We start from the raw sequence: 24,496 nt of genomic DNA on the forward strand, positions 1-24,496 counted from the left end.
TGTCAGTTTCACTTTCATATCTTTACTCTTGGTGTTGAACAATTACATAGCAGCACAGTCTTTCCAGTTGAGATCTGTTCATAGCAGTGCAGTTACTCAGATATGAACAGAAATGCTAAATTTATCTACAATAATAACCGGTAATGTAAACACTTATAATTACATGGGAATAGTACAAAACAAATACATTGACTGGATTAAGGTTGGGTAAGAAGGGGGATTACATTTGATTGAACCTTATTTAGCATATGCTCTCTTCACATTTACTGAAATCAATCACATTTTCCAGACTCATAGAAAAGTAGCAATAATACAGTATTAAATTCAGTATACCGTATAAAATGATTTGGCACCTGATAAAAAGGCTACAAAATGGGACTGGGTTCAGGAAGTGTGGTCCATCTTCAGGAGATTAATGGATTTTTCATTAGACTTAAATTGCATAGTGTGTGTGTTTTATAACGATTTAGGCTCCTCTCCTACTCCTCCAGCGAGGCGGTACACTGCCAGGCTAACTTCATGTGCCAGGGCATCGGCACTCTCCTGAAACACACAGAAACACATTACCATCACCACCATCAGACAGTGAGAGACAGAAAAAGAAAGTGCAAAGAAAGTTAAAGGCATAGAGAGTGAACATGGAAGGTGAATTGAGTGGCTCACTATCACTCCATGTCTCAGCCTCTCAGTCCCACCTGTGTGTCTGCCTCGGCGTACACTCGGACCACATCCTCTGTGCCAGAGGGACGGACAAAGGAGCGTGCCCGTCTGTACTTCTTCACCCGGCTGTCTATGGCCTCCTGCAGACCTGCTGGACTCACTGTTCTCCTCTCTGCATCTGTAGTGTCAATCACCCGCCGGTCTGCCACCTATAGGCCGCACAACAACACTGCAACTGTGAGGCACTGGGATGAACTGTGTTAAAACATATGTACTAGTTTCCTTTTAATATACAGTCATTTATAGAAACATACGATGCAACTCCCTGAGTGCACACACGCACAAACACACACCTTGACTTTGAGCTGTCTGTTGGGCAGGTCTGTGTAGATGGCGTCCCATTGTTGTACTGTCATCCCTCTGATGGCTAACACAGCCTCAATCAGCAGCATGTCAGAGATAGCATCTCCCACAGTCTTACAGAGAGAGGGAGAGAAAAAAATGTAAGTAATGCACACAGAATTTGACCCTTCATTGCAATGACTGTGTGTAGTCCCTGAATTGCTAAAATGGTTGACTGTGGGCGTTTCGCAATATGCATATTACAGTGCTGTACACTCATGTGCCGAGTGCATTCTCAGAGGACATTCTCTTGAGTATGTTCTTGTGAGGACGAGAGTGTGGAGAATACATAAAACATTACATTTGAGAAGCACTCGCACTTCCCCTACTGTATTACCTCACACCCCCCCCCCCCCCCCCCCATTCACTGAACCTTCTTCCAGCCAGGACAATGGCACCAATAGATGAAACAAGATATACACAAAGCAAACATTTTACTTTATAACTATCAGCTAGCTATATGTCAATAGCAATAATCTAGCTAACCAGATAGTTTATTCGCGTGAAAAAATGTCAACAGTCAGACGTCTACAGCGGGTGGTCCCTAAAACACCGTGTGCTGAACGATCGGCAGACAAACGCTAGAGCCACATTCGGTACGATGTGTGTGAGCCGTAAGAACTGAAATTTCAGCCTGTTTTGGTGGGATGGAGTTTTGGCCTGCCTGGTGACCACCAGAAAATGTGTTAATGGACCAATAATAAAGGCAATTCCAAACCTCTCTGCCAATAGATGGGTTGGTTGTTTAGCAACAAGTGCGCAAATATGGGGCAAAAACAACGGGGTTGGCTTAGATTGTTGACAACATGTAAACTATATTTTGCCTCCAATGTTTATTGAATAAATTGCACATAAGCACTTGTTGTCTATGAAATACATTGTTACAGTTGTTGGTTAGCTAGCAAGTGAATTTTTTTAATATTAGTCAAAACACCTCAAAACAAATGGTCAAAAAGAAACAATCACAGTAAGGCACGTCATTGTTACCCAGAAATGATTTGATATTGAGATAAAAACAGCTGCATTGGACCTTTAACATAAAATACTGTAGTCAGGCAACATATGAGATGTGAATAGGCAACATATGAGATGTGAATAGGCAACATATGAGATGTGAATAGGCAACATATGAGATGTGAATAGGCAACATATGAGATGTGAATAGGCAACATATGAGATGTGAATAGGCAACATATGAGATGGGAATAGGCAACATATGAGATGTGAATAGGCAACATATGAGATGTGAATAGGCAACATATGAGATGTGAATAGGCAACATATGAGATGTGAATAGGCAACATATGAGATGTGAATAGGCAACATATGAGATGTGAATAGGCAACATATGAGATGGGAATAGGCAACATATGAGATGTGAATAGGCAACATATGAGATGTGAATAGGCAACATATGAGATGTGAATAGGCAACATATGAGATGTGAATAGGCAACATATGAGATGTGAATAGGCAACATATGAGATGTGAATAGGCAACATATGAGATGTGAATAGGCAACATATGAGATGTGAATAGGCAACATATGAGATGTGAATAGGCAACATTTCATTCTGAAGTCAGAGTTTATTTTCTCTTGCATCAGCCCAAATAATGTCCACCAGCGGTTGCGTTATATTTCTTAACAGACTCGCCTAGTTAAATAAAGGTTAAATGCTTAGAAATGTGCACAAGCGGATTACGCATCCAAGAAGTGCCCTCCGTGCTTTTATTTGGACTCCGACTGATGCATGCTCCAATTTCAGTGCTCGGACCACGGTACTGTAGTATGCATATTTAGAAACACCCTGTGTTGACCTGACAATGTGTGGCCATACCTGGTTGATGAGGTTGACCGTGTTCTGCAGTAGAAGCGCAGCTCTCCTCCTCTCGTCGTTGGTGTTGGAGTCCTGGGCTAGCTTCTGAATCTTCTCCTCTGCTGCTTTACTGAACAGAACCTGAGACAGGACCACAACATAACCATTGTCAGACGGGCGGCCATTGATTGCGTGCTTTCAGTGCGAGTGTGTATTTGTATGTGGCTTACTCACAGTCCCATGGCCGTTAGCCTCAAAGTAAACACCAATGTCAAACTCCTGGGCTGCATGGTGAAGGTGTTTCACTCCTGTCTTGGTACACCTCACTATTACCTGGCAAGAGGGATGAGAGGTCAGCACTGATCGCATGTGTGTGTTGGAAAGACTGATGAGTGTGTGTCCACACCTTCATGGTATCTTCCAGGTATTGTGTAGAGCTGCCGTTAGCGTACGCTGTCTGCACCACGGCTATCTGCAGGTCAAGACTAGCCTGCACAAACCCAAACACACACAGGGGGAACACAGGTTAGTGTGTGCACACTTCTGAATGAGGATGGTACCAAGTTCGTGTGTGTTATGTAGGGGCGTGTTTAAGCATCATTCATCGTGGTTAACCCAGAACTAAAGTCTTGCGTAATTGGTCAGCTGCTCGATTAATTTCTGAGTCCATACATGTTAAGAGAAGCAATGAAGAAATGCTGCAGTCTGCCCACCAGAGATTAAAGCATCCAAGGTAAGTATAGCAAGTGTGTGAGTGTGTGTGCATATACTTGTGTGAGCAGTTCTTTGAGGTAGGTGCTGATGAGAGTGGCAATCTTGTCTCCATCTAGCAGATGGAATCTCCCTGCAGAGCCGCTGTAGTAATAAACTATACGATCAGCATCGCCATCATAGGAACAGCAACGCTCCCCAGCAGTCATCTCCACCCCTAGAGAGAGAGAGCGAGAGAGAGAGAGGAAAAAAGAGAGAAGAAGAAGGGTCAGAGCCATCCACTTCAGGAGTCTGGCTGTGGCCTACAGTATTTATTACATGTAACTCATTGAGATGTCTTCCCTCTGGTTGCCAAACATGGAAACTATAATATAACAATCCTGACTGTCCTGCGTTTCATAATGAGATATAGCAGGTCTGTTTATCAGTCACCTGTAGTCTGAGACACACTCGAGTCAAAGTTCGGTGTCGACCTCACGGTGCATTAGGACACACCAAGAGGTGAGCCCTACCTCAATAACAGCAGTCGCTGTGTAGCTCAGTTGGTAGAGCATGGAGCTTGCAAATACAGGGTTGTGGGTTGAATACCCACGGGGGACAGTTTGAGAAAAAATGATGAACATGTATGCACTTGCTAATGTAAGTCGCTCTGGATAAGAGCGTCTGCTAAATGACTAACGTAAATAATCTTAAGTAGCTTCCTCTCCTTGTTCTTTCCCGATACAGATCTGAAATGTAAAATGACAGTTGCAAGTGGATATTCTCCATATAGCTTTCACTTGACTTACCCCATCTCTTCACAGCAATACAGATGCCGTGCAAATAAAATACAGAAAACTGGGCGAGGATGCTATTTGTGGCCTATTGAGAGGCACACATGGAGAGAAAAGAGACCAGGAGAGGTCTGCTGGACTGCAGTCGCACCTTTGGGAGCTCTCTGCTGTACTTTGACGTAGTCGGCTCCACACAGGTGGTTGAGTTTCCCGCTGGAGCCGTCGTTGAAGAGGGACAGCTGCAGCTCATTCTTCAGGTAGGTCTCCATCTCACACACCTTCAGAGCACCGATACCATTAGCGCCGTCCACCAGCAGGGCCTTCTGATCATCTGTACGGTTAGGCACCTGGAGAGAGGGGGCGGAATGGGTAACATTATTTTTCATGAACAATCATTTAACTGCTTGAAAATGTGTATACATGATTTATAAAATAATATACATGCTTATAACTGCTTACAAATGTGTGTATGTGATTATAAATGATAGAATACAAATGTTTTATTTATAGTCATGCTTATTAAATGGAGGTTATTATAGTGTTACAAACAGACAGAGAGGTGATGTAGTCTTACGTTCTTAGTGAGCTGGATGAAAGCCTGGGAAAGTTTCCGGTAGTAACCTTTGACAGTGGCTTCACCATAGCGACCCTGGGTATTCTGACAGCATACCATGTAGTGCAGCTGGGGTGTGGTCACCAAGCCATAGTCTGATAGACAGGGAAAGATACCAATCAGTGATTTACAAAAAATAAAAATAAAATAACCAACAATCAATCACACACCAAGGTGTAGTCGAATAAGAATGACAGAAGGATTGACATAATAGACAGCTAAGGAAACCTAAGAGTTAACGCACCTTTACTGTGGCCTCCCAGGGCGTGGACTCCATCCAGTACTGCCTGTGATAGGCTGTCACTACTGGGCCTGAAGTAACACAACCAATCAGATTAAACGTCTAAGGAGATATCGAGTTGCCTGACGACTCAAACTGAATTCTTCCTCTGCTGTATGTTCGCTACATAGTTCAGTCGGAGAATTCCATCTTTGAAGTTGTTTGTGGTGACGTCAAAATGTTGTACAAAGCAAAGTCATCAGTGACTGGATCATATCTAACCAATGAAAGTATCAAAGCCAATGACATATTTTTAGACGCCGCTTTACCCACGTGTGTTCTGGCCCAACCCATTGGTTTCTGGGACCAATCAGAACGGTTGCATTAATTTGCATCACCCGGTGCCTCATGTGGAAAGAGTTTACCATTCCATTGGTCCTAAAGTTAAATCTCCACCCACCCAGGACACCGGGTGATGCAAAAGGAACTCACCCCGTTATATTGATATTCATGGTTATAGTTTAGTTTCTAGAGAATGCGAACACCCCAGTACCTGGTGTCTTTGCCCACGAACACGCTGGCCTCTTGGGCCATGCTGATGGCCTCTCTCTCTATGACGTCTTTCAGAGCGGTGAGGAGCTCCTCCTGCTCTGCGTTGGCCAGCTGGGTGGCATAGACCTCCCACGCAGGGGTCACCATCTCCCCCATGGGGTCCACCAGCTTCACCCCGTTATCCTCCTGGGGAGGGGGTGATATAGTGGATAGGAAGGGAGAGGTGGAGAGACGGAAAGAAGGGGTATGAGAGGATGAGAGGAATAGGTAAATGGAGGGTGAGGTAAATGGGGGGGAGAGAGAGAGGGAGAAACATGGATATTGTGTAATTCAGAAAAGCAATAGTTTACCTGAAACCAAATCAATACTAGACAACCTTCCTCTAATAATATCTGAAAATCGGCACTGAGAGCACACCAGAATAAAACACCAGAGACTATCAGTTAAAGAGAGACTCTGAAGCCACACAAACACAGTGAATGATTAATAGGCTACTGAATGCACTTCATGTTTTGTTCACCTCAGGGTTGTGTGACGCAGTGACCATGACTCCGATGGTGGCCTTAGTCTTCTTGGAGCGGAGTGTGGCCAGTAAACCCATTCGGAACATGACATGGTCTAACTGCTTAGAGTTGGTGCGGAACCCAGCAGTACCATACTGTAGGACCAACCCTACAGGTTTAGGGTGGACAGCAGACTTCTGGGATACTTCCTCAAACTGGGCCATTCCTGAAACACATAACAGGGAAACAAAGGGGATGTCCTTATAGTCTGAAGTTGGTTCCTCTCTTCAGCTCCTCTCCTTCATAACATGTAGTTTATAGTCGTCAAGGGGCTAAACATGTTAGGAACCCCAAAGAATCATCATGATCTGATATTCATTCTGAACACATTACAATAATAACGACGACAGCCATACACCTTTGTAAACACTATTACAATATTTGATCTGTCAATTTAATGAGGTTTCTGAGAAAACATGTTCATCATGCATTCGTCGTTAATCCACCATAAACCTATGCTCTACTAGGACATACTTTACGGGTCAAAGGTGTAACGTTGTCTGTGCTGAACATTGATGTCAACCAGCTAGCTACTGCAGAAACATGATTGAGCTCCTCTGACATACGTGCAGCGTAATTTACTTGTTAAACGATCAACAGAATACAGCCTATTAATTTCGAAATACTTACTAAACTGATAAATTGTTTTTCTTTCACTTACTTGCAGTTGTTGAAGAAGAAGCTACCAAGGAAGTGGAGTGAATGGAAAGCTTCCTGATTCTCCTGGCGACGTGGCTGCGGTTCAGGGTACGTCACGTGACCACGCCCTTCAACTGTGGTGCGCTGCTACTTGGAACGAACCCAATAATCTGAGCACATGAACTGGGCGGATTACACATTCTGTTTTGATGCATTAATTCAGTGGCCACCGTTTAGACGACGATTTCAAACAAGAACAATTAGTGGAACAATTAGTGGGTTTGTTTTTCCAATGTTTTTTTTCCCAAGACAAATAAATACGGTATATTTTTAATCATAGAGCCTCTAATAAAGTGCCTAGAATAAATGTGTATAATAAAATGCAGTTATTGTCTATCATATTATCTTGCTCTGTATAGCCTTTGCAACAAACGGCAGACAACGCTACTTTATTTATAAGGGGTCGAGGCAATACAATTATGCTAATTATATTGCTTTATAGGCTACAATGTGCGGCAAAATGTCAACGACCAGGCAAGGCTACAGTAATAATGAGAGAGTAGTTTAATTGAGAGAGTAGCGTCATGAGGGCACCTGCCATTTGGAAAATATAGGCTAATCCCTGTGCGCAGTGTGTTCGAACCCGGTTTCTAATATTGTGCACCCTTGCAGCAGTGCACACTTGAAAATGAACACTGTAGGCCTACAGGAATACTCCCCTTTAGGAACGCACGACCGTGAGCGTGGTAGACTTGGGCGTGTGTCGGCTAATACCCTGACCTAACACTGACTGCACTGAGGGAAGAGAGGACAGAACGGCAGACAGATAGACACTCTAAATAAATAAATAAACGAACGAGTGAATTAAATACACAATTATTTCCAACATCTCCATCTTCATATAGTAGCCTATTCCGCGTCCTTGGATTGGTGCGCCGGTCAGTGTTGGCTACTGCCACAGGGGGGAAGAGGCGCAACTGCTGTAGACAAAGAGAGAAGGGCAACGCGCCTATCAGACATTCCTGATCAGAAAAAAAGATCCGGTAGGAATATTTTAACCCACGAGCCGACAAGGACACTGTGCGTCATTACTACAAAACGGTTATTTTGAAAGCTCTACATTCTACCCGTGCATTTACCTCCTCCGGTTTACCGTTTTGCGTGGGGAGTGGAAACACTTGACCGTCAATTCGATGTTCCTGCAAAACGGATAAGAGAATATTCTGTGGATTTCTGATGAAGTTTGGACATTTGGCCAAATCCATTCATTCCGAGGACAAGAAGCGCTGCGCGGTCGCAACGTTTTCGATCTCCTGGTTGATTCTTTGTTAGGCCTATTGCTTTATTGCTGTGGTGCAAGGAAATATATTCTATTGCCAGCGTAGTGTTACGTAAGAGTGGCGTTATCCAAGGTGCTGAACTGGACGTTATAACGGGACACAAGGCAAGGGAAGAGAGCAATCTTGCGTAAGTCTAACCATGTCAGAACACACATATAAACGTGACCTAATTATTTAATTTCAAATTATGTCTTTATTTATTTACTTGAGCTAATTTTGAAAATGTGTTACCCATTCAGAAGGTCACAGGCCTATCCGTGAGGGATTTGGAGAGGACCGCACTGCACTGGCATCGTTGATACCTGTATTCCTGTAGGAAGACCGCCTTTTCATATTCTTTTTTCTCATTAGTGAAATAAGTTCTTGAGGTGGTCGACTACACGGGGGGAAAATGTCGGGGCAGACGCTCACGGATCGTATTGCCGCTGCGCAGTACCAGTTGACGGGATCAGAGGTATCTCGCGCCGTCTGCAAAGCCACCACTCATGAGGTGATGGCGCCCAAGAAAAAGCACCTGGAATGTAAGAGCACTCCCATCCCCACCCTTTTCTGCATATATTGATATTTCGGGTCTTTAGGCCTACTCTCCAACTTGATTAGGATAAACATTTGTTTATTCAGAACCACATACTGTACTCACACACACACACACACACACACACACACACACACACACACACACACACACACACACACACACACACACACACAGAGAGAGAGAGGCAATATCAAATGTAGAACACATGTCACTGTAAACTGCATCATTTGTATTAGATGTCTATTGACAATTTGTTTGACATTCATTAGAATGTCACTTTAGATGTTAGGCAAATCTTCAACCAATGCATTACATTTCTATGTTCCTGCCCAGCATGTGGGCAGAGTGGTAACATGAATTGATGTTTCCATGGAGATGACCCCAATGGTGACCCCTAGTCATCTCACATGTGCAGCCCATAGTGATTGGAGAGAGAGGTGGTCATAATTCAAGACAGGCTGACACACACAGAGGCCGATAGTTATAATACACAATGCTCTTGTTCACTTGCCCTTGCACACTACCCCTCCCAAACTTCCCTTACCGGATCCTTATGGCAGGAACGCATGTCTTCAAGTCTTCACGGGCTGCAGTGTCTGCTAGTTTTGTTATTGATTAGCTAAAGAGCTCCCTTACTTGGTTTCACAGGTATAGCCTACACACTATGCCGTACATCAACTGACAATGCACGGGCAACAACTAGAAAACAGATATTTTTAGCCCGACTATAGGTAGATAGGCCTTTACATCCAAGTTGTCTTATTAACCAGTAGACAATTTTTCCTGCATCACCACAGAATTGCAACTTCATACCAAACAGCTCTGTTTCTATAAAGACACAGGGTCTGCCTCATGACAAGACATTATTAATCACTGTCATTCGGCCTTGCAGCCTGAGTCAGACTAAACCAGTCATCCTCCGTTGCGTGGATGGGTGGTGTTCCACCTGGCTATGTGTGTGTGGTCAGGTGGCCGGCCTAGTCTTAGGCTAGGTCTAGCAGGACTCATGCCTTGTACTGTGTGATCCGCTCTCCACTGAATAATGCATTAATCAGCCAATGTCTGGCCTGCATTATTTACACAGCCAAAGGTGGCAATGCTAATGATAGAGTAGGCAGGAGACTGCTAGGGATTAGTTTAGCACAGCACAGACAGAGAGAGACAATTCACAGAATGGCTGTCAAGGGAAAGACCTGAGCTCTTTAGCCAACAAATTCTATTTTAATGTTTACTGTACATTGATAGGATTTTCATTTGATCACCCTGTTGCAGGAGAACTTTTCTGCAATATACTTCCTGATTTGTCCTTCTTTTGAAGATTGCTCATTAAGAAATGCTAGCGGCCATGACTGATGCCAAAAAACGAGAGTTGTCTTGGGAAGTGTGGTTTGAGGTGGGTGTGTTATGTACACATATCGTACCTTGGCACCGTAGCAACAATATAGTCACTTCCTCAAAATAGTCACTTCCTTAAAATAGTCACAATTAATCTAAGATAAATTAAGAAATCTTTAATTAATGTAGACGTTTTTGCAAAGGAAGTCTTAGTCATGCAATTGTACATAGCTAAGCTATTTGGTGCAGTATTTCTCAAGTGAAATTAGCATGAGGCCTCCCGAGTGGCACGGCAGTCAAAGGCATTACTACAGACCCGAGTTCGATCCCAGGCTGTGTTGCAGCCGGCCACGACTGTGAGACCCATGATGCGGCACACAATGGGCCCAGCGTCGTCTGGGTTAGGGGAGGGTTTGGCCGGCCGGGATGTCCTTGTCCCATCGCGCTCTAGAGTCTCCTGTGGCGGCCGGGCGCATGCTCGCTGACTTCGGTCACCAGTTGTACGGTGTTTCCTCCGACACATTGGTGTGGCTTGCTACCGGGTTAAGCGGACAGTGTGTCAAGAAGCAGTGCGTCTTGGCAGGGTCGTCTTTTGAAGAACGCACGGCTCTCGACCTTCGCCTCTCTGAGTTCGTACGGGAGTTGCAGTGATGAGACAAAACTGTAACTACCAATTGGATATCCAGAAAAAGGGGTAAAAAGTACAACCAAAAATAACGAAATAAAATGTGCATGAAAACTAGTCAGTGCACTGCAAACAGTCTATCGAGTTAGGAAAGTCTGGCTTCGCGCTCAGTACTAATTTCTGAGAACAATAACATGTTGACAACTTCATCATCTGCAAGCTGTCAAACTATCGTAAATAAAGCGCAAGCTACACACTGTTTATCAGTAGACAAAATAATTTGCTAGCTAGCTAATTCCAACTCTGTGTTTGTCAATTCAGGAGGCACAATGAGCAGCCAGGCCACAATCAGCTTATTAAGTCACTGGCTAACGGCTTGGTGCCGCGTTTTTTTTCACTACTTTATCACTATCTATTTCCAGAGTGTGTGTCTGTGTTTCATAGGGACTCATGTTACAAAACAGATCATGGGGACACATGAGGCTTGCAAAAGGGTTTTGGAATATTGACAAGTTGCAGTTAGGATACAAGTGTTGTCTGATCGTCTCAATTGATTGACACAACGGGATGCCAAACAAACTATGGGAATTGGTTCCCCTTCACGCAATGTGATTAAGATTAATAATATCTAAGATGTTTACAGTCACGCCACACCATTACTGTGCCCATAAAAGGTGATGAGGTGTGACATTTTCTTCACGATCACATTTATGTGTTTTACAATGCAAGATTGCTATTAATCTCATTTGGATTACTTTCTTACGATTCTTCTATGACTTGAGGAGGTGCCGCGAGTAGTTATATTATCTAATCTACTCCCTCTCTCTTGCTCTCATTATTGTACCTGCCCATACTAGCTAACTTTTATTACTTTTTGTAGGCATTTCTATCCTTATGTGTTAGCTTCGGGTCTATCCCGTTACCTAAGAAGTTAACTAGCTAGCTAAATTAGCCACGCATAGCTGTTGTTGGTGCTTGTTTTAATTTTTTATTACATTTTTACCCCTTTTTCTCCCCAAATTCGTGGTATCCAATTGGTAGTTACAGTCATGTCTCATCACTGCAACTCCGGTATTGACTCGGGAGAGGCAAAGGTCGAGAGCCGTGCGTCCCCCGAAACACAACCCAACCAAGCCACACTGCTTCTTGACACAATGCCCACTTAACCCGGAACCAGCTGCACCAATGTGTCAGAGGAAACACTGTACACCTGGCGACTGAAGTCAGCTTGCACTGCGCTCGGCCTGCTACAGGAGTTGTTAGTGCACGATGGGACAACGACATCCCTGCCGGCCAAACCCTCCCCTAACCCGGATGACGCTGGGCCAATTTTGCGCCGCCCCATGGGACTCCCGGTCGCGGCCGGCTGCGACAGAGCCTGGACCCGAACCCAGAATCTCTAGTTGCACACCTTAAACCACTGCGCCATCCGGGAGGCTGTTGGTGCTTGTTGACCCATTGATCCAACCTTACCACTCCCTCACTTGGAGTTTTGCTGTGATCACGGAGCTCAGCGGTGTTGTAGGCTACCGGTCCTCGCTTGACCAAGTCCACCAACGCCGAACCTGACAGTCCTTGCTTGACTCTGCCATTCAGATTTTTTGTATGTTCTTAATTATTTTATTTATTTAACCCTTATTTAACTAGGCAAGTCAGTTAAGAACAAATTCTTATTTACAATGACAAACCCGGACGATGCATCCTAGACGGTATGCATCCTAGACCGATGCCGAGGTAATCGAAGCATACACTGAGACACACTGAAACAAAAAGCTGTTTTTTGTTACCTTTTTCTTGGGACACACTTCTCTTATGTTAAAATCCGTTCTTTGAACACTGATTCAGTGCTGTAAACATGACGTCATTCCACCCATGTCAACAGTGTGAAAAACAACTCCCAGCTTCAAATGAGCACACACATTGCGTTCTTTGTTTGGGATCTGAACATGCTGCACAGGGTAGAAGCTCTTGTACTTACTGTTAGAAATTCAAACCAAGAGCTTTGAAATCTCGACTAGTGTGCTTTGGGGGCGGAGCCTCTGGATTTTCATCAGATGAGTCTGCCACACAGATCAATGATCATTCCAACTCTCCAGGTATAATAATGGGTCTCACTCCCCTCGTGATCCACTGCCCAATAAACGTCATCGCTCATCCTCGCCTGGGCACAAATCTCGATGCACGGAGATGCACAAGGAGATTAAGTCACTGGACAGTTGTATGGCAACCATTGAATCTGCCCTCAAGCACATTCTGACCAGGCTTCCCCCGGTGGTACCAAATCCAAACCCTACCTCTGAACGGAGCGTGGTTGTTGAATCGGATGACACTGGCGTACTGTCCAATCAATCAATCAATTAATCAATCAAATGTATTTATAAAGCCCTTTTTACATTACCCAATGTCACAATGTGCTATACAGAAACCCAGCCTAAAACCCCAAACAGATGTAGAAGCACAGTGGCTAGGAAAAACTCCCTAGAAAGGCAGGAACCTAGGAAGAAACCTAGAGAGGAACCAGGCTCTGAGGGGTGGTCTGTCCTCTTCTGGCTGTGCCGGGTTGAGATTATAATAGTAAATGGCCAAGATGTTCAAACGGGGGGGGGGGGTCAAATAATTATAATAATCACAGTGGTTGTAGAGGGTGCAACAGGTGCAACCTCCGGAGTAATTGTCAGCTTCCCACTCTTATGACACAGACTATGAGCGCTGTGATGATGCTATGTACCACAGCTCTAGCATCATCATGTCCCATCATGTCCCATGGTCGACCAGAAATATTTGTGTCAATACTTTGCCCCTTGATAACCAGGACACTTCTGTATGTTGTAAAAGCGTTACATGGTCGCTGCCCATATCATTGCATAGTGCCAAAAATACACAAGAGTTCAGGAGCCTTACTTTAACAAAGTTAACCATTTTCACTGTGGAGTCCAAAACATCTTTCAAGCTGTCAGGCATTCCCTTGGCAGCAAGAGCCTCTCGGTGGATGCTGCAGTGTACCCAAGTGGCGTAGGGAGCAAGGAGCAGCTGCTTGCACGCGTGTTACCACTCCGCTATGTCTCCCTGTCATGGCTTTTCCGCAATCAGTACAGATACCAACACATCTTGACCACCGAAGTCCATTTGATGTCACAAAGCTGTTCAGTTCAGTGCTGTTCAGTACTTATATCCTCTCAGTACTTATATCCTCTCCTGTTGTACTGGTTTCCAGTACCACCCATAAAGTTATTTAACTAGGTGAGTCAGTTAAGAACAAATTCTTACTTACAATCACAGCTTACCAGGGAACAGTGTGTTAACTGCCTTGTTCAGGGGCAGAACATCAGATTTGTACCTTGTCAGCACAGGGATTTGATCCAGCAACCTTTCGGTTACTGGCCCAATGCTCAAACCATTAGACTACCTGCCGCCCGGAGGAAAGGCACTACTCCCAATATAAGTGAATCCCAAATCAATGTAGTTCTCATCATATTTACGCCTCTTCAATAGTTCAACATCCCTGTCTGTTGTTCAGTGCTTTCCTGGGTAAAAAGGGGGCAGTAGCTCTTCGGCTGCATCAGATTCACATGCTAGCTGGGCTAACAACATATTTTGAATTACTGATGCTAGCATTGGATGTGCTCGTGGAAGCAGAACAACTTGTATCGTCGACAGTTGCAGGTGTAGTACTGCTGGTAGTAGCAGTACTACCAGTGGAGCTGATACGTGTCTCTATGGACGCAACCATTTATACATTTTTGAGCAAATGGAATAAGCAGCAGCTACGTTTGGCTACATATTAACCGTTAGTGGAATTCCCACGAGAGAGTAACAGAATGTGATTGGATGGTAATTATTTGACTAGGCTACCTGCATGACATTGTGTTGTTATTTAGCTGAACACTAGATGGTTTAATTTTATTTTTGGCAGTGAAACAAGGCTACTGAGGCGTGAAAAGAAACTCACCCAAATGTATAGCCCCATTGGAAAATATAAATGGACTGTTTTTGAAAATGTGAAGGAAAAAAACGTTTTTTGTTGTTGTTTTTTAAAAACTTGTATTGAATTAAAATAAATGTGAATCACATTTTTATGTATGCAACCTTGGTTCTCTGAGTATAGTAACAGGTCGCCAAGCTTTCATGTCGTTCCTCCACCTCCATGGGGTTCGAGTGAAGTAATAGACAGTATGTCATGCCTTTTATAAGTGAAGTTATGTGGGGAAAGTAGGGGTGTGGCTTGACTGTAAACATCTTTGATATTAAGCATGTCAATCATATCGCGTGAAGGGGAAGTAGTTCCCCGTAGGTCGTTTGGAAACCCTCTACTCAGAGAACCAAGGTTACATCTGTAACCCAACGTGCTAGCACATGCGCAGATCAAATACACAGCTGGAACACCGATTGAAGGTGTTTACACGTCCTAGTAATTCAAAAGATTGCACTGAAAACAAGGTGTTTTATTCTGCATATGCTTCCTTTGATTTTGACCTTACGCCGATTTAGGATATTACTACTGCATAATGTGCCTACTGACATAATCAGTTTAATATCAAATTATTACTGTGAATGTAAACATACTCAATATGTCCCATTCATTTTCATTGCACTCAAATGTGCATGCCTATTGGCGTGAAAAAAGTAATGGGAAAAATGCCTATGGACGTCACACGTCATCTGCCCAAATCAAATCAACTTTTTATTTGTCACATGCGCTGAATACAACATGTTTCACCTTACAGTGAAATGCTTACTTACTAGTCCATAACCAACAATGCAGTTATTTAAAAATGAATAAGAATAAGAAATTAAAGTAACAGGTAATTAAAGAGCAGCAGTAAAATAGAGCAGCAGCCGACGTTCCTCTGCACTGCCATGAGCAACTTTTGATTGGCTGCTGTCCGATTCAAACTGTAATCAGTTAAATGAAGAGTTGATGGGCTGCACACTTTTTCTCAATAGCATCATTTTTTATATTTGGGCTTGGGGAGGGTATCAAGTCAGTTCGAGTAAAAAGGCTCAAGTCCAAGTTAAGCGACCAGTCATTGGTGTTAAAGTCGAGTTACAAGTCATCATATTTGTGACTCGAGTCTGACTCGAGTCCAAGTCAAGTGACTCAAGTCCTCACCTCTGGGTGTTCCTTTTGTCCAGGTGGGAAAGGGCAGTGTGGAGTGCAATAGAGATTGCATCATCTGTGGATCTGTTATGGAGGTATGTAAAGTGGAGTGGGTCTATGGTTTCTGGGATAATAGTGTTGATGTGAGCCATTACCAGCCTTTCAAAGCACTTCATCAATCAATCAATCAATCAGCTGATGTCACAAAGTGCTGTACAGAAACCCAGCCTAAAACCCCAAACAGCAAGCAATGCAGGTATAGAAGCGCGGTGGTTTGGAAAAACTCCCTAGAAAAGCCGGGAGAGAGAGAGAGAGAGAGAGGAGTGGTCTGGAGACACTGTGGCCCCGGGCCGACGATACCCCCGGACATGGCCAAATAGGCAGGATATAACCCCACCCACTTTGCCAAAGCACAGCCCCCACACCACTAGAGGGATATCTTCAACCACCAACTTACCATCCTGAGACAAGGCGGAGTATAGCCCACAAAGATCTCCCCCACTGCACAAACCCAAGGGGGGGCGCCAACCCGGAAAGGAAGATCACGTCAGTGACTCAAGTGACGCACCCCTCCTAGGGACGGCATGGAAGAGCACAAGTAAGCTTGTGACTCAGCCATTGTAATAGGGTTTGAGGCAGAGAGAGGGGAACAGGCCAGGCAGAGACAGCAAGGGTGGTTCGTTGCTCCAGTGCCTTTCTGTTCACCTTCACACTCCTGGGACAAACTACACTCAGTCATAGGACCTACTGAAGAGATGAGTCTTCAATAACGACTTAAAGGTTGAGACCAAGTCTACGTCTCTCACATGGATAGGCAGACCATTCCCGAAAAATGGAGCTCTATAGGAGAAAGCCCTGCCTCCAGATGTTCGCTTAGAAATTGTAGGGACAGTACAGAGGCCTGCGTCTTGGGACTGTAGCGTATGTGTAGCTATGTACGGCAGGACCAAATCGGAAAGATAGGTAGGAGCAAGCCCATGCAATGCTTTGTAGGTTAGCAGTAAAACCTTGAAATCAGACCTTGCCTTAACAGGAAGCCAGTGTAGCAAGGCTAGCGCTGGAGTAATATGATCACATTTTTTGGTTATAGTCAAGATTCTAGCAGCCATGTTTAGCACTATCATACATTTATTTAGTGCTTTCTCCGGGTAGCCGGAAAGTAGAGCAATGCAGTAGTCTAACCTAGAAGTGACAAAATCATGGATTCATTTTTCTGCCTCATTTTTGGACAGGAAGTTTCTGATTTTTGCAATGTTGTGTAGATGGAAAATAGCTGTCCTTGAAACAGTCTTGATATGTTCGTCAAAAGAGAGAGTGTCCAGAGTAACGCAGAGGTCCTTCACAATTTTTTTGAGACAACTGTACAACCACCAAGATTAGTTGTCCGATTCAATAGATGATCTCTTTGTTTCTTTGGGACCTAGAACTAGCATCTCTGTTTTGTCTGAGTTTAAAAATAGAACATTTGCCGCAATCCACTTCCTTATGTCTGACACACAAGCTTCCAGGGAGGGACATTTTGGGGCTTCACCATGTTTCATTGAAATGTACAGCTGTGTGTTGTCTGCATATCAGTGAAAGTTAACATGATGTTTCTGAATGACATCACCAAGAGATAAAATATATAGTGAAAACAATGGTGATCCTAAAACAGAGCCTTGAGGAACACCGACATTTACAGTTGATTTGTCAGAGGACAAACCATCCACAGAGACAAACTGATATCTTTCTGACAGATAAGATCTAAACCAGACCAGAACTTGTCCGTGTAGACCAGTTTGGGTTTCCAATCTCTCCAAAAGAATGTGGTGATCAATGGTATCAAAAGCAGCACCAAGGTCTAGGAGCACAAGGACAGATGCAGAGCCTTGGTCTGACACCATTAAAAGGTAATTTACCACCTTCACATGTGCAGTCTCAGTGCTCTGATGGGGTCTAAAACCAGACTGAAGTGTTTTGTATACATTGTTTGTCTTCAGGAAGGCAGTGAGTTGCCTCGCAACAGCTTTTTCAAAATGTTTTGAGAGGAATGGGAGATTCGATATAGGTCGATAGTTTTTAAAATATTTTCTGGGTCAAGGTTAGGCTTTTTCAAGAGAGGCTTTATTACTGCCACTTTTAGTGAGTTTGGTACACATCTGGTGGATAGAGAGATGTGTATTATATTCAACATAGGAGGGCCAAGCACAGGAAGCAGCTCTTTCAGTAGTTTAATTGGAATAGGGTTCAGCATGCAGCTTGAAGATTTAGAGGCCATCATTATTTTCATCAATGTGTCAAGAGATATAATATTACAAAACTTGAGTGTCTCCCTTGATCCTAGGTTGTGCAAACTCAGGACAACTGAGCTTTGGAGGAATATGCAGATTAAAAGAGGAGTCCGAAATTTGCTTTCTAATGATCATGATCTCTTTGTCAAAGAAGTTCATGAATTTATCACTGCTGAAGTGAAAGCCATCCTCTTTTGGGGAATATTGCTTTTAAGTTAGCTTTGCGACAGTATCAAAAATAAATTTTGGATTGTTCTTATTTTCCTCAATTAAGTTAGTTAAATAGGATGATCAAGCAGCAGTGAGGGCTCTTCGATACTGCACAGTACTGTCTTTCCAAGCTAGTTGGAATACTTCCAGTTTGGTGTAGCGCCATTTCCATTCCAATTTTCTGGAAGCTTGCATCAGAGCTTGGGTATTTTCTGTATACCAGGGAGCTAGTTTCTTACGACAAATGTTTTTTGTTTTTAGGGGTGCTGCATCTAGGGTATTATGCAAGGTTAAATTGAGTTCCTCAGTTAGGTGGTTAACTGATGTTTGTATTCTGACGTCCTTGGGTAGGTGGAGGGAGTCTGGAAGGGCATCTAGGAATCTTTGTGTTGTCTGAGAATTTATAGCACGGCTTTTGATGATCCTTGGTTGGGGTCTGAGCAGATTATTTGTTGCGATTGCAAACGTAATAAAATTGTGATTATGAGGAAAAACATGAAGATCCACAACATTTATTCCACAGGACAAAACTAGGTACAGACTGTGGCAGTGAGTAGGTCCGGAGACATGTTGGACCAAACCCACTGAGTTGATGATGGCTCCGAAAGCCTTTTGGAGTGGGTCTGTGGACTTTTCCATGTGAATATTAAAGTCACCAAAAATGTGAATATTATCTGCCATGAATACAAGGTGCGATAGGAATTCAGGGAACTCAGTGAGTAACACCATATATGGCCCAACAGTAGCTATAAAAAGTGATTGAGTAGGCTGCATATATTTGAGTTTGAGTTTATTTTATTTTTACAGGGACAGTGCACATTAATCAACGTTTCAGTAAAAGTGCCGGTTTTAGCCAGCCGGCTAATTTTCAACCGCAGTCCCCATAACTAGAAGCTCAAAAGACAAAAACGCAGTCGTTTTTTTTTGTAAATTGAAATTTGCTATTGTAAATGTTAGCAACACCTCCGCCTTTGCAGGATGCACAGGGGATATGGTCACTAATGTAACCAGGAGGTGAGGCATCATTTAACAAAGTAAATTCATCAGGCTTAAGCCATCTTTCAGTCAGGCCACTCACATCAAGATGATGATAATTGATTCGTTTATTGACTCTAACTGCCTTGGATTTGAGGGATCTAACATTAAGTAACCCTATTTTGAGATGTGAGTTAATAATGACAGGAATGGAGGTCTTTATTCCAGTGAGATTGTTAAGGCGAACACCACCATGTTTAATTTTGCCCAACCTAGATCGAAGCACAGACACGGTCTCAATGGGGATAGCTGAGCTGACTACACTGACTGTGCTAGTGGCAGACTCCACTAAGCTGGCAGGCTGGCCATCTCATTGTGGATGTGAGTTTAAAGCTACAGACATGAGTGCTATTGGACGGGAGTCATTTATACAGGTTACCTTAGTGTTCTTGGGCACAGGGACTATGGTGGTCTGCTTAAAACATGTTGGTATTACAGACTCGGACAGGGAGAGATTGAAAATGTTAGTGAAGACACTTGCCAGTTGGTCAGCGCATGCTCGCAGTACATGTCCTGGTAATCCGTCTGGTACTGCAGCCTTGTGAATGTTGACCTGTTTAAAGGTCTTACTCACATTGGCTGCGGAGAGCGTGATCACACAGTCTTCCGGAACAGCTGGTGCGCTCATGCATGTTTCAGTGTTATTTGCCTCAAAGAGAGCATAGAAGTAGTTTAGCTCATCTGGTACACTTGTTTCACTGGGCAGCTATCGTCTGTGCTTCCCTTTGTAGTCTGTAATGGTTTGCATGCCCTGCCACATCCGTCGAGCATCAGAGCCGGTGTAGTATGATTCGATCTTAGTCCTGTATTGACACTTTGCCTGTTTGATGGTTCGTTGCAGGGCATAGCAGGATTTCTTATAAGCTTCTGGGTTATAAGAAATAAGTTACAAGAGTCCGCACCTTGAAAGCGGCAGTTCTACACTTTAGCTCAGTGTGAATGTTGCCTGTAATCCATGGCTTCTGGTTGGGATATGTACGTACAGTCACTGTGGGGACGATGTCATCAATGCACTTATTTATGAAGCCAATGACTGAGGTGGTGTACTCCTCAATGCCATCGGAGGAATCCCGGAACATATTCCAGTCTGTGCTCCTATAACAGTCCTGTAGCTTAGCATCTGCTTCATCAGACCACTGTTTTATTGATCGAGTCACTGGTGCTTCTGTTTTAATTTAACTTGTAAGCAGGAATCAGGAGGATCGAATTATGGTCAGATTTGCCAAATGGAGGGTGAGGGAGTATTGTATTGTATGCGTCTCTGTGTGTGTGGAGTAAAGGTGGTCCAGAGTTTCTTTTCCATCTGGTAGCACATTTAGCATGCTGATAGAAATTTGGTAAGACGGGTTTAAGTTTTCCTGCGTTCTAGTCCACGACTACAAGGAGTGCCGTCTCTGGGTGAGCTTTTTCCTACATGCTTATGGCAGAATACAGCTCATTCAGTGCGGTCTTAGTGCCAGCATCAGTCTGTGGTGGTATGTATACAGCTACAAAATATACAGATGAAAACTCTCTAGGTAGATACTGTGGTCTACAGCTTATCATGAGATACTCTACCTTAGGCAGGGCAAAACCTCAAGACTTCCTCAGATATTGTACACCAGCTGTTATTTACAAAAATGTTCTGTCCTGCTTTTACAGCGTATAACCAGCCAGCTGTATCTTGATAATGTCGTCGTTCAGCCACGACTCCGTGAAGCATAAGATATTACAGTTTTGAATGTCCCGTTGGTACTTTACGTTTGTTTTACTGCTAGCTAAAAGACGCTGATCAGGAGGGATGGCTAACATATTGCATCTGAAACTGTTCTCAAAGTTGGATTTTCTAACAAAATAGGGGGTGATAAGGGATGAAAGACCAACACTTGAGCTTAAACGTTCGAATCCTGTTGCTGCAGGATTATTTTTCTTTGACAATATAGTTCAAATGAAGATCCTACAACTGTATATGTCTTCCCTTTGTTGTGACATAGATAGCTTTGTCTCTTGACTTTTCCAGGGCCATTCAACAAACTAGATGAATATAGGGCATCCTGTTCTCCCTATATTCTTTTCTTGCCAAGTAGCTAATGCCCTCAAGGCAAAATTCAAGGCTTCAAACACCAAACATTAAATTAGGTCAACATTTTTAGGCAAGGGCTCCGCTTAACCTATGTTTATCAAGGGAAACACTTGTAGGGCATATTATTTGTCTTCTCCTCAGGGATAATGATATGGAAGGGTATCTCTACTTTACATATTATATATATTACATATAGTTTGCCCTTTTGTGCGTTTGCATAACACAAATTCTACAAATAATGCCCTAGGCCTAGACAAAGACATGGACATGGAATAAGGATATTGTATATCTCATTGACACTTTGCCGGTGACATCAATTTGCCACTGTGATGATACATCAAACATCTAAACCCCTCTAGTCTTTGCGTGAAGCCATTCTTTTGGAGAATATAGATCTTGTTCTCCTTCATCATTGTGTCATGATTGCTGACCCTTGAGGGGCAGTCCGGTTGCTGTGGAAACAGATTGGAGAGAGGCTCAGAGACTCCGAGGGTGATACTAATGACAGAGGGGGGTTCTGGCACAGTGGTGGACAAATGACTGCAGAGTGATATGACAGATAGTCATTTGAGGGAAAAGCATACATATCCTTGGAATTACATTTTCTAATCAAATCAAAGTTTATTGGTCGCTACAAGGATTTGAAGGTGTTATAGGAGGTGCAACGCAATGTTTGTTACTAGCAGTACAGTAGAATGTCTCGCAAATACAACACACACACACGCACACGCACACGCACGCACACGCACACGCACGCACACGCACGCACACGCACGCACACACACACACACTCACACTCACACTCACACTCACACTCACACTCACACACACACACACACAAACAACAACAACAAATATAACAAATAAATCAAGAAATAGGCATCCAAATTAGATATATCAAAGTAGGCAGGTGTGCAAGGGGAACTACTACTTCAAGGTCTCAGAGCAAGTGACGTCACTGATTGAAACGCTATTTAGCGCGCACCGCTAACTAAGCTAGCCGTTTCACATCCGTTACACTCACCCCCCTTTTGACCTCCTCCTTTTCCGCAGCAACCAGTGATCCGGGTCATGGCACCAATGTAACAGTATAACTTTAGACCGTCCCCTCGCCCATACCTGGGCGCAAACCAGGGACCCTCTGCACACATCAACAACAGTCACCCTCCGAAGCATCGTTACCCATCGCTCCACAAAAGCTGCGGCCCTTGCAGAGCAAGGGGAACTACTACTTCAAGGTCTCAGAGCAAGTGACGTCACTGATTGAAACACTATTTAGCGTGCACCGCTAACTAAGCTAGCCGTTTCACATCCGTTACATAGAGGCCGTATATAATTTGGAGAAGAAAATGGTAAGCACAGTAATGTAACCTTTTGATTTCACCTCATTTTAACATTCTGTCGTAAAGAGCACATGTTCAAAAATATTTTTCCATCTCAAGCGGTTAAATAAAAAAATTGTACCACAGAAATTACTTTGTCAAAGCAATAAAAATAATTAGGGCTTTACAATTATGGCGAAACCTGGACACATTTTGGGATTAAGTGGGTTGAAATCTTCTTAAAAGGGACACAAGGTTGACAGAGGGACATGTCAAAATGCTGCATTTTGGCACTTTTAGCCTTTGTTCATATATAAAAATCAGATTTATTGAATTCTCCATGTGGTCTATATTAAAGGGCACTTTTTTTTAAAGAGGCTTTTAAAATGCAATATTGGTGCACAATTTTGCAGGTACAGTATATTTGGACGAGCCATGTCAAGAATACAGTATACATACACAGAGCATAAACAACAATATACAGTATAAACAGAATATGAGCTGACAAGCGTTCAATGACTCTTTATACAGCAGGTGGGTCTAATCCTGAATGCTGATAGGTTAAAACCGTATTCCAGCTGGTGTCTATTCCATAAATTACTACTGGCTAAATCTATGACATTAAAATGCCTATTTACTCTGTTCCATCTGACTGCGCAATCCACCGTCGCATCAGCCCAGCCAGGCAATTCATAAACTTGATTTCCACTATAAAAAAGCATCTAGACATTATCTCACATTTCTTTTAGACTAACATTTAGTTTTGAACAGCAGAGATTTGTATAACCTTGCTGTCTGTCTCTCTGACATTTGCAACATTGTTTCAATATTCCAATTTGATCTCCAGCTGTCCAATAGTAATGCACGTGTCGTTCTCAGCCAGTCGAAATGATGAAACAACTGGCATCATTTTTATGGATATATACAAAGACATGTCAATTGAAAAAAAAGGGCAAATGAAACGAAGGTCAACTAGTTTGCAGTCTTTCCAGCTTCAGTTTGAAATGATTGTGTTAGCTGTGTTGTTGGCTAGCTCTTCTGAACAACAGTTTCCTGACGAGTGAGCACATTTTCTATACCAGGCAAAATCAGAAGTGAGTGCTACGGGGCGGTAGTCATTTAGCTCAGTTACCTTAGCTTTCTTGGGAACAGGAACAATGGTGGCCCTCTTGAAGCATGTGGGGACAGCAGACTGGGATAAGGATTGATTGAATATGTCCATAAACACACCAACCAGCTGGTCTGCGCATGCTCTGAGGACGCGGCTGGTGATGCCGTCTGGGCCTGCAGCCTTGCAAGGGTTAACACGTTTAAATGTTTTACTCATGTCGGCTGCAGTGAAGGAGAGTCCGCAGGTTTTGGTAGCGGGCCGTGTCAGTGGCACTGTATTGTCCTCAAAGCGGGCAAAGAAGTTGTTTAGTCTGTCTTTTTGTAATCCGTGATTGACTGTAGACCCTGCCAAATCAGCGTATCAGCGTATTCGTCAACGTTGTTGTTTGACGCAATGCGGAACATATCCCAGTCTATGTGATCGAAGCAATCTTGTGTGGAATCAGATTGGTTGGACCAGCGTTGAACAGACCTGAGCGCGGGAGCTTCCTGTCTATAGGCTGGAAGCAACAAAATGGAGTCGTGGTCAGCTTTTCCCGAAGGGAGGGCGGGGGAGGGCCTTATATGCATTGCGGAAGTTAGAATAACAATGATCCAGGGT

At 43.5% G+C, this 24,496-nt stretch overlaps 3 protein-coding genes across 4 annotated transcripts in view; 2 read left to right on the forward strand and 1 right to left on the reverse strand.

Moving 5' to 3' along the window:
- The window catches only part of LOC110522328 (very long chain fatty acid elongase 4), a 466,463-nt gene that overhangs the window by 240,107 nt on the left and 201,860 nt on the right, over window positions 1-24,496 (forward strand). The window lies entirely within an intron of this gene.
- pgm3 (phosphoglucomutase 3) lies at window positions 3-8,799 on the reverse strand. 2 transcript variants are annotated; one of them, XM_021600641.3, is made up of 14 exons: window positions 8,522-8,799; window positions 6,973-7,097; window positions 6,269-6,477; window positions 5,750-5,934; window positions 5,221-5,288; window positions 4,938-5,071; window positions 4,515-4,710; window positions 3,650-3,807; window positions 3,286-3,369; window positions 3,114-3,212; window positions 2,901-3,020; window positions 1,014-1,136; window positions 696-869; window positions 3-543 (listed from the first exon to the last, which is right to left on the reverse strand). In XM_021600641.3, exons 3-14 carry the CDS (start codon window positions 6,473-6,475, stop codon window positions 457-459), a joined length of 1,635 nt encoding a protein of 544 aa, XP_021456316.2. In that variant the 5' UTR covers window positions 6,476-6,477; window positions 6,973-7,097; window positions 8,522-8,799; the 3' UTR covers window positions 3-456. The 2 variants fall into 2 exon arrangements, with proteins under 2 accessions (XP_021456316.2, XP_090089060.1); XM_090232934.1 differs by having other exon boundaries at window positions 6,973-7,120; window positions 8,522-8,717.
- The window catches only part of LOC110522322 (clathrin coat assembly protein AP180), a 41,910-nt gene continuing 26,095 nt past the window's right edge, over window positions 8,682-24,496 (forward strand). The window contains exon 1 of the mRNA XM_036975903.2: window positions 8,682-8,811. Coding sequence (XP_036831798.1) covers window positions 8,682-8,811 — 130 coding nt within the window. The remainder of the gene's footprint in view (window positions 8,812-24,496) is intronic.

Source organism: Oncorhynchus mykiss, chromosome 4 (genome assembly GCF_057628025.1).
Source record: "Oncorhynchus mykiss isolate SJ-2025 chromosome 4, ASM5762802v1, whole genome shotgun sequence".
In the NCBI taxonomy this organism is placed as follows: domain Eukaryota; kingdom Metazoa; phylum Chordata; class Actinopteri; order Salmoniformes; family Salmonidae; genus Oncorhynchus; species Oncorhynchus mykiss.

Coding starts and splice junctions, on each gene's coding strand:
- pgm3 (XM_021600641.3), bottom strand. CDS start 6,475: ATGGCCCAGTTTGAGGAAGTATCCCAGAAGTCTGCTGTCCACCCTAAA. Junction 5,935..6,268: donor CTGCGTCACACAACCCTGAG/GTGAACAAAACA, acceptor CCCCCTCCCCAG/GAGGATAACGGGGTGAAGCT. Junction 544..695: donor ACGCCGAGGCAGACACACAG/GTGGGACTGAGA, acceptor TGTGTGTTTCAG/GAGAGTGCCGATGCCCTGGC.